Source organism: Pseudorca crassidens, chromosome 10, assembly GCF_039906515.1.
Source record: "Pseudorca crassidens isolate mPseCra1 chromosome 10, mPseCra1.hap1, whole genome shotgun sequence".
NCBI lineage: Eukaryota > Metazoa > Chordata > Mammalia > Artiodactyla > Delphinidae > Pseudorca > Pseudorca crassidens.
The window spans coordinates 92091855-92105596 of NC_090305.1; the positions used below are offsets into that span (position 1 = coordinate 92091855).

General features: G+C 40.5%; 1 protein-coding gene across 12 annotated transcripts in view; it reads left to right on the forward strand.

Moving 5' to 3' along the window:
* The window catches only part of CHL1 (cell adhesion molecule L1 like), a 197039-nt gene extending 192689 nt beyond the window's left edge, over positions 1–4350 (forward strand). For 10 of the 12 annotated variants that reach the window (XM_067755229.1, XM_067755230.1, XM_067755222.1 and 7 more), the window contains 2 exons: positions 1287–1359; positions 3924–4350. In XM_067755229.1, the coding sequence (XP_067611330.1) occupies positions 1287–1359; positions 3924–4140 (290 nt within the window). In that variant the 3' untranslated portion in view covers positions 4141–4350. Of the gene's footprint in view, positions 1–1286; positions 1360–2715; positions 2760–3670; positions 3752–3923 lie in introns of all 12 variants that reach the window. The other 2 variants (XR_010947129.1, XM_067755232.1) reach the window with 2 other exon arrangements.
* The last annotated feature ends 9392 nt before the right edge of the window (positions 4351–13742 follow it).

Genomic DNA, 13742 nt, shown 5'->3' on the forward strand with positions numbered 1-13742 from the left:
ACCCATTTATAGTACGCCTCTCTACACATTCATGACCCAGAGATGTTTTGCATTAGTCCATTCTAATCGTACTGGCTCTGCTAGTCAACTGTGTTAAACTTAACCAGTGCTGGGAACACACTTCTTATTACCATGACATATATCGGATACACTGCCTCTTGAATTAATTAATTAATATCTGGCTTGGCTTTAATTTCATTCAATTTCCAAATTTCGTTTTTTTTCAGATAAACATGTTCTGTTGTTACTATTATTATTATTTTTGCTTAGCATTCATGATGCTTTTACACAGGGGGAAAGATTTAGATCCCAGTGCTATTCGTTTGTTGATGTTCAGATCAGTGTGAAAGTCTTTACTGGCTTACGATTCATCCAGCAAAATATTTTGGGGAGCCCGTGATGTATACTGCACAATCAAACAAGAGAATAATTTCTAAATTGTAAAGTTACACAGAATTTATGCCATTATACATGTTTTTTCTTGTTTAGACTGAATTTGTTAGGAATTAGATTCTTAATGAGTCATGAACGCTCTAGGTAATTAACTGGAAACTTTAAAGAGAGAGAGCATTTCCTTTTGAGTGTCCCAACGAATTGTCATTTGTGAAATGTTGCCCTATCCCAATTCTGAAGAAGCTTCTTCAAATCGTGCCCAGAAAAGAAAAACAAGTCAGCATTTCATTTTCAGGACAACTAAGAGAAACTCTCAGGTCTCAGCAAGTAGTAGTAAAAGGTGCCATGAAGAAGGGTTTTAGCTTGAGTTTTCCTGGTAAAGTGAAGCAAGAGCCTCCTGGGCCTGTATCCCACGATGCAGAATAAATCTAATTTATTCTGTGTCATTATAGACTTGAATATTCTGCTTACTGAGGCAGTTTGGAGTAGAGAGAGAGAACCACCAAATGATTGACTTTTTCTTAATTCCCCTTAGTTTGTAATGACATAGATCTGCTATCAGCCAATGACATCTTCAAAAAGTTGAGGCTAGTAAAATGTATATACAGTAATTTGGTCTTCATTAAGAGACCATAACCAAGTTAGGGACTCTTCCAGTACGACGTGTTGCCCACATAACACTACATTACTTGTGTGCATATCTGCAGCAGTCTGCAACTCTGATGGCAAATGAAGACAAGCCAGAGAATCCTTTTACTGTTTTTATTTGAACGCAGAGCTAACTCTGATGGGTGATAGGTACAACCACAACAAACCTGACTTTCACTGTCAACAGCACTGTTCAATACGTCTTTAAAAATTACTTGTATTACTCCCCTCCCCCTTTTTTTCAGTAAAAGAAAAGGAAGATCTGCATCCAGACCCAGAAGTTCAGTCAGTGAAAGACGAAACCTTCGGTGAATACAGGTAAACATTACGTTCCATTGAAAAATGTAGCAGAGCACATATTCATCATCAGCTTACAAACAGAAAAAAGTGTTTCTTCTTAACGATTACAGGACTATATTTTAATACTCCTATAAAGAATAGTTTGTTTAAAAAGAAAAGAAAACAAAGGGCCTTAAGTGGCCCAATCAAATTTCTCTGTGCTGAGGTGGGGATGTAACCGCTATCTAGGTAGCGTGTGTGCTAGGACACTTTTCTTGAAAGGTGTTCTGCAGAGAACACTACTGTTATTTAGATTGAGTAGCTATAGATGGAGTAGCCAAAACAGCTTGTAGTCTCTCCTCACCGTGGCCATTGTGAACCCAGGTTGTATGGAGTTTACACCCATAAACATGTATCCTGTGCACCTACGGTGTGTACCTAAAAGGTGATTGAGTCACAGAGCGTGTCCTCAAGATGAACCTAGTCTTCAGAGGAAAAAAGTATCAATGCAAATAAATAACTGTAATTAATGAAAGAGAATAAGAGAGCGGAAAAGGGAGCAACCATTTCTGCCTAAGAGAAGTTGTGGGAAGGGTCCATTCCAAAGGAGGAAAGGATGAAAAAGACTGCGTTACTCTTAACTACCAGAGCAAACTTATGTGTCACACGTAGGAGAAATTGCAAGAAATCTGGAATGAGGTAGGTACCTCTTCTTTTCTTACCTGTTCTTTTCTAGGATGCCACTGTTTTCAGTCAGGTCCTCTGTATACTGCAGCCAAAGGAGCTGTTACAGTCTCCAGGCGTATATGGCCGTTGGCACACAAGACCAGCGTCCATATCAAATAATGACTTGATTGGCTCTGAGTGGCCTCACCCTGGATCATTACTAGAATCAGGGATGTGGAGTATTCTGATTAGCCATCCTGCATTAACTGATGTACATCTGAGCCTCATTCTAGGCTCTACTTTGCACTATACTTCTTCTTCTTCCTTCCATGTGAGGTAGTTTCCACGGAGAAGGAGCATTAAAGGCTGAAGGGAGAGAGAGAAAAAGCAAACTTGGAATTATACAAATTTAGGAAATTGTGACTCAAATCCCACAAGGCAGGGATCACTGAGAGCCTATGGCAACTGTCGAAAATACTTTTGAAAGATAGATATTACTGGTTCGATTTTATGATTTTATGAGGAAAAAACGAAGACATGCCTTATTTAAAACCCATTCCCTCATATTTTGCTGCTGCTGTAAAAAGACGGGTACAATCGTCCCCTGCAAGCTTTCACCTGGCATCCTGTTAGTTCATACAGTTTCCATCATCTTTCCCCAAAACTACATGTTTACCTGGAAAATTATGCAAGGAGACAGTTACATAACGTGAATTCTCATCTTTCCAGCTTCTGGTAAGAGTTGCTTCGCTATTTGTGGCCTGGTCCTTAAGGTAATGCCACATTTTGTCTTTTTGTTTTCTTCGTATTTGCTTTTATAACTGTAGCAGCCCAGTTCGGGAGCCAATTACTATATGACTCAGGACAGTCTCGGTCACGCTGCTGTTGAAAACAACGCCATATATTTTTCTTTCTCAAGTTGCGTGTGCAACACAGATGGCTCGAGCCATCTTGGTCACTTGGGAGCACCGGCTGGTGAGCGAGCACTGAGGGGTCAGCACAGCAGAGGAAATGGAACGTGGCAAATGGAGTACTGGCTGGAAAGTGACATATGTCACCTCTGCTCACTTTGGCCAAAGCAAGTCCCATGGCAATGCCTAACTCAGAGGGCAGTGAAGTATCATCCTGCCACACTTCCAGCAGGCTGAGATATGGACCTATTGGATGACCAGCACCAGGGACTACCACATTCAAGTGCTAATAGCACAGCAATTATATTTTTCTCCCAAATTTTCCTTTCTTAGAATTTTATAAAATCTTCTAATTTGGTGTACAGCTTTCTAGTGTGATGGAAGTTGATATTAAAAAAACCCCATCATCTAGAAATTAAGAAAACTATATCATTTTATAGACCTTGTACTAACTCAGACTTGCTTTTGTTGAATAGAATGCAAAGCATAAATGAATGTAGGATACTTGTTGTATTTCTGTTCTAAAAATGCCAGCTTTTTTTTTTTTTTCTCTCATTTAACAAACCTGAGTTTAGAAACTAATGAAAGTTCTTTGGTTACAAGAAACAGAATTTGATTGATTAACCTAAACAAGAGAGACATTTCTGGAGGGATTTGGAGGAACATGCAGAATCAAAGGTAAAGGAAGAAGACTGAGACTTGAGTTCGAGACTAGGGTTCCAGAAGTTCATGAAAGGGAAGGAAATAACATTTGTTCTCTATGTAATCAACAGATTGGATATCTGCATGTCTCAGTTTTAAAGGGAAGCAGGAGGGTCGTGAGTTTCTCAGTTACTCAGAACGACACAAATTTGGTAATGACGATTTAAACATTTCTTTGTGAAAGGGGTCATTCAGGATTTACCTGTCTCGTCTTCAGTGCTAATATGAATATCCAGAAAAGTTAAAAACCTATTAGCACTTGTGCATGAGTCTTGCTTTACGTGAATACCTCACATTAGATTTTGTCGAATTCTTCTTTTCTAGTGACAGCGATGAAAAACCTCTCAAAGGAAGCCTTCGCTCCCTTAACAGGGATATGCAGGCCACAGAAAGTGCCGACAGCTTAGTCGATTATGGAGAAGGTGACCACGGTCTATTCAGTGAGGATGGGTCATTTATTGGCGCCTATGCTGGATCTAAGGAGAAAGGATCGGTGGAAAGCAATGGAAGTTCTACAGCACCATTTCCACTCCGAGCATAAACGCAGAGCATAGAAACCCATCAGCGGTGCACACCAACATTCCATATGTATCTGCTTCAAGGGAGCAAGAACTTTTCCTCTAGGAAGAGAAACATTGTGGCAAAAGACTTCATCCAGAATTCGAACTTCCTGCAGTTGTGTTGAGAACAATAGCACTGCCTTGAAAAAGTAAAATACCTAGCACTACACGCCTGTGTTTTTTTTTTTTTTTTTTCAGGTGCTCAGATTGTAGAACACAAAACAAATCCTGTATTTAGATTCACCTCACCTGAATCCAAAGTATCCATCCAGTGAACTCCATATTTGCCTGGTTTTACTCTTCACTGTGTTTGCAGAGATGTTGCTACCTTGTGGGTTTTCTGTGTATGCACATGTGTATTCCGTCTCGGAGAACTGTCTTAGTGACTTCGCTTCCTGACAGGTTAAAAGATGGTAAGCAAACTGGTTATTTAAAATGTAAAGAGAATGAATGTCTTACTTAAACAGTTCGTGGAATATATACAGTCTAAATTTATTATTTAAAATTTGAGTAGTAGAAGTCTTAGGTGAACGATCAACTAGTATTTATTGAGCGCCTAACTCTTTGCCCAGAGACGGTCATGCTTAAACAGAATTCTACCTTTTTCAGTTTCAACGTGAATTTGTAATTTCTGTCACTCATCACATCTACAAAAAACATCTTTGTTTTTTGTGTTTTTGTTTTGGACTCAAGTCAGCTGCAAAAGAAGCAGTGGTCAGGTTATCTTATGAAAGAACAGGCAGGAGGTGTCCGTGATGCTGTGGTCTAATAATTGGTATCTATTTAATAGCTCCATTTCTAAACTGACTGCCTGTACCTTTTCTCTATGTTTGTATAATGTTATGTTCCATATATTTCATGAATGCATTGTAAATATGATGTTAATATTTACACAATTTAAAATAGAGATTGTTTTATTTTGGAGTGAGAAAAAGAACATTAACAGGCATGTCTGTGCAGCTGGAGGATATAGTAATGCACCATGTTTCATCATTCCAAAGCTCCAACCAATCACATGAGGTTCCCAAACTGAAGACTTTGTACAAAGCATTTGGATTTTGTTCTTATGTGCTTTTTCCCACCGTCTCAAAATAAAATATCATCATATAAATATTGAGGGGAATGATTCCATATTTTTCAAAGTAAATTTTTTTGAGTGTGCTCCTACCCCAGCCCCCCAAAAGGAAAACTGTTTACAGTAGAAATTCCTATACATAGGTTTTGCCTGTATCACACTTTAAACATCTTCAGGGGTGGGGGATAGTTTTCTATGTTCGCCTTCTGTCCAAGCCACTACAAAGTCAGGGAATTTATTTCCTGGCACGTGAGCTACTAGTCCTTCTAAAATTATACATGGAAACGGTTTAGAAATACTATGAAGGACGGTGCATGCATGTCTGTCAGTAAAATTCAGTGTGGAGCTTCTCATTTTATGGAAAACATTTTTAACCTTACCTCAACATTCTTAAGTGTATTTCTTAATTATGTTTAAGTGAAATGGACTCACAGATTTTATTTTTTGAACTGTACCCATCGGTGTATATTGTTAAACCCTTGACTTTGATGTATGTAGCCCGCTCTTTCTTGTGCACTAAAGTGAGGGAGTGTGTATAATGGTCAACGCAATAATCCACATGGAATATCTAATGATCGTTTTAAACCTTGTCTGTCCTCCAAAAGGGATAGGCGGCAAAAGAAGGTCTTATTTAAAACAATTCTTTGTGGGCTCAGGACTTGACCACACCCCTGAAGTAAGAATTCCCAAAGGGGGAAGGCACTACTGTGGGGCCTCACCCTCACTCTGAGGGTGCATGCACCCACCCATCCGGCCCCTTGAGCTTCATCCCCATCTAATTTTAAGGCACAACTTTTCTCAAGGAAGAATCATCATGTTTTGACTTACCTGGGAGGAATTTCGGGTACTCAGCTATCCATGAGGCCAAGGTTAGGACTTCTGAGTCTAGTCCCACTAGTATTCCACTTGCTCTTCTTTGTCATCAGCTAAACAAGGTTTTAACGGAATCCTGCAGGATGGACATAATCTCAGAAGTGCATTAGGATTAGATTTATTATCAATTTAATTACCTTTAAGTTAAAAGGAAACACTGATTGCTTTTCCTAGATCGTAGAGTTCTCCGTTAACTGCGTGAATAAGAAGGATGTTCCTGCTCATATTTTCTGAATGGCCAAAACTTAGGGACTTGAAAAATGAGATTGCTTTCACACTGCCTTTTGCTATCACTCTCTATTACCTTTTCTCAATAGCATGTGGTTTCTACCGGGAAGCTTCACAGAAGGAATAGGTCCATGACTAACTTTCTCTAGTCTCCTGTCAATAGGATTTCAATGTAATAGGTTGTATATAATCTCAAGGCCTGTTGGTGGGGATCAGTTCCTAGACAGCTGTCCAAGGGCTGGGAAAATCCAAGTTCTCTTCCTGGTTCCAGCACTGATTTTGTACATAAACCGTAGGCAAGTTGCTTGACCCGTTGGCTTCAAACTGTCTCTAAAGTGCTAATGATTCTCTCAGTTACCTTCTCTCCATCACAGGGTGTTCTTTATTATGAAGAAAAATTATTTGAACATGATAAAAGCTAAGATGCCTTCTAACTTCATAAACCTATAATCTAATGATATGTCGAAAATCACCCCCCACATACCAACTCAACTTTTTTCCTGTGAACACATAAATATATTTTTATAGAAAACCAAATCTGCAGGAACGCACTCTACTGTTCCATGAGCAGTATGATTTGCACATGCCATCAAAAATTATTAATCCGAAGATAATTAAGCAGGGTCTTTGCTATACAAAAGGGTTTTTCATGAATTTTGCAGGTGTATTTATAAGAAAATGTGAATTTGGGGGATTTGTTCTGTTGGTGTAAAGGCATCTGATATTTTAGATGTATCCATGTTTATAAAAGTGTAAAGCACAATGAAATTATGCTGGAATTCTCAAATAATATTTTTCCTACTTTATATTCATGGAAGAGATGAGCTCAAGAGAGAACAAAAATGAAAAATGTTGGTGTGATTTTCTAAGCGTTTAAAGCATAATTGCCAATTGAAACCCTAAAAATGTTTACATGTCATTAAGATATGATTCTTGTAACAATTTTACATTGATTATAAAGGGATTGGGTTTGTAATCTGTGGTCGTATCTATCCCAGTGTGCCCATAGTGAAATAAATAAGTAGGGTTGAGCCAAAGCTTTCTTTATATCTTAAATTGTTTGATTACAACCCCAAACAGGTAAAAGGTATGTAGAAACTGGTTTCCCTGATTTTCTGTTGGCTTAGGTTAATATTCATAGAACTTGCTTAAAATGTGTTTGTATTGTAGGTGGTGTCTGTATTACACTTATGAATATGTTTGGTTTAAAAAAATAATTTCAGTATACAAGAAATTCAACTTTCCAAATAAACATTCGCCTTCATGTACTCTAAAAACGTTTGTATGCTTTTCTACCCAGATACGAACAATCAGAATTTACATATCAACCTTAACTTCAGTTGCCTCTGATCCTGGGATATCTATAAATGAAGTATAAATTAGTAGAGCGTAAATGAGGGATGAATAAAGGATTTTGATCTGAATGACTATATTTACAAATAGACCATCTAAGATATGCACATCTACAAACAAATATGCCAATAAACCCTCTGTTTATGATAATGTAAAATGAAGATGAATGTATATTCATCTGATTGCTTTTAGAACACTGTAGAAGTTTTGCTTTGCAAGAAAACATCCAATATGCTATACTTTCAAATAAGGCTAGTGGGTAATTGGGGCACTGCCTGTGGGTCAGCAGACAATCTGTGGACAACTGTGACTTTTAAAAGTGTTTTAATTGTACTAAGCAGTTTACATACAGTATATATTTTTTATTCCCTCACTCCTCTTAGGAATGCTTTAGAAAGGTGAGGTTGAGTTCAAAGCTGACTTATTGATCATGTTTAGAAACTGCTTGGTTTTAAGATCATGTGGTCAGAACATATAATGGGGGAAAACAAGCCAAACTGTATCTAGAAAACAGCTCACTGTATGCAACCTAAAAAGCGGTAACATTTACTACACTGCAATTCTCCAGGAAGAAAATAGGACATCCAAACTTACCGGATCCTGAAGTTCTTGCTAGACTCAATTCCAAGTCTGTTTCCCACTCTACTGTCTCCCTGAAGTGTCACATCCATCCAAGGCTTTGATTGTCACATGCAGGCCAGTGACTTCAAGGTATTTTTATCCCAGAATTCTTCTTATAGCTGAAGTTTTGATGTCTGCTCTCTGATGACTGGGGGAGAAGTGTTTCAAAAGCGAAGGCCAATTGCCCCCTTCCAAAGCTGTTCAGCTCCCATCCACCTCCCCCCACCCCCCCACCCCACAACTGTACAGTTCAGTGATTTCAAGCAACAGCGTCCATCCAAGTACTCAAGCCACAAACCTAGGCATCATCCTTCATACCCAGCTTTCTCCTTTCCCCTACACTCAACCTACACTAAATTCTCTTGAGATTATTGCCTGTGTTTCTCCTGGATCAGCCCCCTGCTCTGCCCTGTGAACACATTAGCTGGACCACTTTCATCCCTATTCTGATCCCCCAAAATGACTTTCCAGTGCCCTTGAGAGAGGGACAAAAATCTTTAATTGTTCTTCAATACCCAGCATGGTCAGACTCCTCCTAAGCTTCCATCATATACCATTCTTCCCTTCCTCCCTCCAATCCTGTTACAGTGATTGTATCAAATGCCTCTTATGCCCTGCTTCAGATACTCTGGGTGCTGTCTGCCTTGTAGCAGCCGCTGCTGGAGTGAGCGGCTCTGCATGGACTACAGCTGACTAAAACCAGGTGGAGGTTAAGGGCGGGGTGGTGGGGTGCTCATGACGAAAGGCAGGCTTTTTCCCTTCCTACTATGGCATGAGATACCACGGAACCCTGCTCATGGAGGAAGTAACACCCCATGGAGAAAAGGTTTACACAGTAAGACAGGGAAACTGGTGGATAGATTACAACCTTTTCTCTTTTCCCATGTCCCCTCCCACCACCCTTTAACAGGATGGTCCCATGGATTACAGCAGTCGTCTGCATTTAACAGTGACCAGTGGAATAGTGCATCCTCTATTAATAGTTTCTCACTTTTTCCCTGCATCATTCTCCCTTTCCCTTAATGCCTAATACTAATTTATGAGGACTCTACTCCCTAATAAATTAGTAGCCCATATCCTGACTGCTGCAGGCTCTGCTGTTAAGGAATTCAGGCTAAGACTCATATTTTGTCAGCTCCAAGTATCTGGTCAATTTCTTCCTGTCATGAGCCCCTCACAGTTATTTCTTCTTCACAAGATCACTGATCTGTTTTAAAGTTTAATGTCATTTCTTAAGAGAGACCTCCCAAGGCTTCCATAACTAGGTCAGATCACGCTATTTTAGCGTATCACAACGTTACTTACCTCTCATTTTTTGCACTAATCCCTGTTGCAGTTTTATAGTATGCCTATTTAATTACCATGTCTATTTCTCTGATTAGTTTAGCAGTTCTATAAGGGTAGGGGGCTGCATCTTCGTTTTTACTGGAAACATCAACTGTCTAGTATAGTGTATGACATCTGATGGACATTTGTTAAATATCTGTTAAATAAATAAAAGAATGAGAGTCACAAGGAGATATCCCAGCTAATGAATGCACTTGAGAAAAATGCGAGTCCACAAACATGAAAGAATCTCCATTAGCACCGCTAAACTGTTCTTTCCCCGGGTTTTCTGTCTTCAAAAATGACCCCAGTATCCACTGAATGACTCAGGCCAAAAGCCTGAAAGTCACTCCTGGATCCGCTCTTTCTCTCACTGTTTCACATCACCTCCTATCAGTTCTAACTCCAAAATACATTTTAAACCCTTTCATAGTTCTTCACCACTATTACTACCATCCTAAACCAAGCAAAAGACATCTTTTTCCTAGGGCTGGTTTTCTTGTTTCATTTTTGTCCTCCTCTGCAATCCGTAAAGAATCCCAGGGAGCTTTACAAAGTATAAATCAGATTATATTAATGGTTTCTCAGTGAACTTAGCCAAAATTCCAAATTCCTAACCACATGACTATACGAGCTATCTTAGTGACCTGCCTACCATACTGACTATATCTCATACTCTCTTTCTGTAGAGAGCTATGCTTTGGCCACTCTGACCTTCTCTGTGTTTCTAGAGCCCAGGAAAACTCATTTCTACCTAATGACATTTGCAATTGCTGTTTTTCTTTCTGAAATGTTCTCCCAAATCTTATATAAACTGGCTCATAGGCCATTTAAAGGTCACTTCTTCACACAAGATGTTTCTGACTATCAACTCTACAATAGTCACGGGCTGCTACTTTATTCCTTTTTCTCTCTTCAAAGCAGTCATTACTGTATTAATTTATATCCTTGTGTCATTTTTTTTTTCGTCCCTGCTCCTACTACAATGTAAGCTCCATGAGAAAAGCAACTTTGCCTATCTTGTTCCCTGCTCTGACACCCAGAATAGGCCCCAGCCTGTAATAGATCTCAAAAAGATAATTGTTGGGTAAATGAATGAGCTAAACACCAAATGGGAAACAACAAATAACAGTAAGGGAAAAACCAAATTAGTCTGCTTATTCAAACCTACTGACTAGGAGAGATCAAACAAGATGGCAGAGTAGTAAGACCCTCCCAAGGGCACATCAAAATCACAAATATTCGCAGAATTGCCCTTGATGCAAGACTAGAACCTACCAGAAAAGACTTTCTACTAAAGTACAAACCTCAAGGAGACAGGTAGGAGGGGTAGACTGGTGATATACTCAAGTCCCATATCCCTGAGTGGGCGATCCACAAACTGGAGAATAATTACATTGCACAGGTTCTCCCAAAGGAGTGAATGATTTGAACCCCATGTCAGGCTTCCCAGCCTAAGGGTCCTGGACCAGGAAGCAAAGCTTCCAGAGCATTTTGCTTCGAAGCCCGTGGGGCTTGCTTCTGGAAAAACGAGAGGGCTGGGGGAACAGAGACTTCATTCTTAAAGGGGGCGCACAAATTCTCCTGAACTCCAGAACCCAGGGCAGAAGCAGTAAGTGGATAGGAGCCTGGATCAGACCTACCTGGTGATCCTGGAGAGTCTCGGGGAGAGATGCGGCTCACCCTGGCGACAGAGACCCTGTGGGAACCGTTCTTGGGAGCTCCTCCTACCATGTGGATACTGGTGTTGGCAAGCACCATCGTGGAATCCTTGCTGTAGCATTTTAGCCCCAGGATCCAGCCCTACCTTGGCCCAATAGCCTATAGGCCACCAGTGCTGGGATACATCAGGCCAAGCAAGTAACTGGGCAGGAACACAGCCCCACCCATAAGCAGACAGGCTGCCTTCAGACACACTGAGCTGCCTCTGGACACCCAAGAACCCAGGAATCAGCTCCACCCACCAGGGGGAAGGCACCAGCCCCAGAACCCCTGGGCCCTCACCCTGCCCTCCAGGAAGCCTGCTTTAGCCTCTGGACTGGCTTCAACCACCAGGGGGCAGACAGCAGACATAAGAAAACCACAATCCTGTAGCAAGTGGCACAGCATGCCCACCAGCAGGCCAGACCCTGCCCTGGGACCAGCTGGGCCCTGACTCTCACTACTACTGGGCCAGCACAAGCTCTGAGACACCCCAGGCCCCATACCAACTGTGTCAGGAACTGACCCCCCTCCCAGCAATTAGACACAAGCGCTGGGACCCCTGCGCCCTGCAACCAGACTCCAGGACCAGCTCTGCCCACTAGTAGGCCAGTGCTAACCCCAGGACTTGGCTTCACATACCGTTGGGCTGGCAACTGCACCAGAGTCTTCTGGAACTTGACTCTGTCCACCACGAGTGAGCCAGCACTAGACTTGGGGCTCCTTGGTGTTCTGCAGTCAGCTATCTTGGACCATCTGAAAATATAGGACCACCTAAATACATAAGGCAAATATTAATGGGCATAAGGAGAAAAACACCAGTAACACAGTAATGGTAGAGAATTTTTAACATCTCACTTCTATCAATGGATAGATCATCCAGACAGAAAATCAGTAAGAAAACACTGGCCTTAAATGACTCATTATATCAAGTGGACTTAATAGATACATATAGGACATTCCATCCAAAAGCAGCAGAATACACATTCTTTTCCAGTGAACATGGAATATTCTCAAGGACAGATCACATGCTAGGCCACAAAACAAGCCTCTCTAAATTTAAGAACACGGAAATCATAGCAAGCCTCTTTTCCAGCCACAACACTATGAGACTTGAAATCAATTACAAGGAAGAAAACTGCAAAAAACACAGACATGGAGGCTAAACAACCAATGGACCACTGAAGAAATCACAGAGGAAATTTAAAAAAAACTGAAGACAAATGAAAACACAACAACCCAAAATCTTACACAAAAGCAGTTCTAAGACGGAACTTCATACCAATGCAAGCTTATCTGAAAAACAAGAAAAATTTCAAATACACACCATAACCTTACACCTAAAGGAACTAGAGCAAGGGGAACAAACAAAACCCAAAGTTAGTAGAAGACACCATAAAGATCAGAGCAAAATTAATGGAATAGAGACAGAAAACAACGACAGAAAAGATCAATGAAACTAAAAGCTGGTTCTTTAAAAAGATAAACAAAATTGATAAATCTGGGACTTCCCTGGTGGCGCAGTGGTTAAGAATCCGTCTGCCAATGCAGGGGACACTGGTTTGAGCCCTGGTACAGGAATATCCCACATGCCGTGGAGCAACTAAGCCTGTGCGCCACAACTACTGAGCCTGCTCTCTAAAGCCCGTGAGCCACAACTACTGAGCCCGTGTGCCACAACTACTGAAGCCTGTGCACCTAGAGCCCATGCTCCGCAACAAGAGAAGCCACTGCAATGAGAAGCCTGTGCACCACAACGAAGAGTAGCCCCCGCTCACCGCAACTAGAGAAAGCCCGCATGCAGCAATGAAGACACAATGCAGCCAATCAATCAATCAAGGAAACCTGTAAAAAAAAAAAAATTGATAAATCTTTAGCCAGACTCATCACACACACAAAAAAAGAGAAGGCCCAAATCAATAAAGTCAGAAATGGAAAAGAACTCACAACTGACACCACAGAAATACAAAAGATAATAAGAGACTACTACAAACAACTATATGCCAATAAAATAGACGACCTAGAAGAAATGGACAAATTCTTAGAAAGGTAAAATCTCCCAAGACTAAACCAGGAAGAAATGGAAAATATGAACAGATCAATTACCAGTACAGAAACTGAATCAGTAATTTAAAAGCTCCCAACAAACAAAAGTCCAGGACCAGTTGGCTTCACAGGTGAATTCTACCAAAGACATAGAGAAGACCTAACACCTATCCTCAAACTATTCCAGAAAGTTGCAGAGGAAGGAACACTTACAAATTCATTCTATGAGGCTACCATCATCCTAATACCAAAACCAGACAAAAGTATAACACACAAAAATTATAGGCCAATATCAATGATGAACATAGATGCAAAAATTCTCAACAAAACATTAGCAAACTGAATCCAACAACACATTAA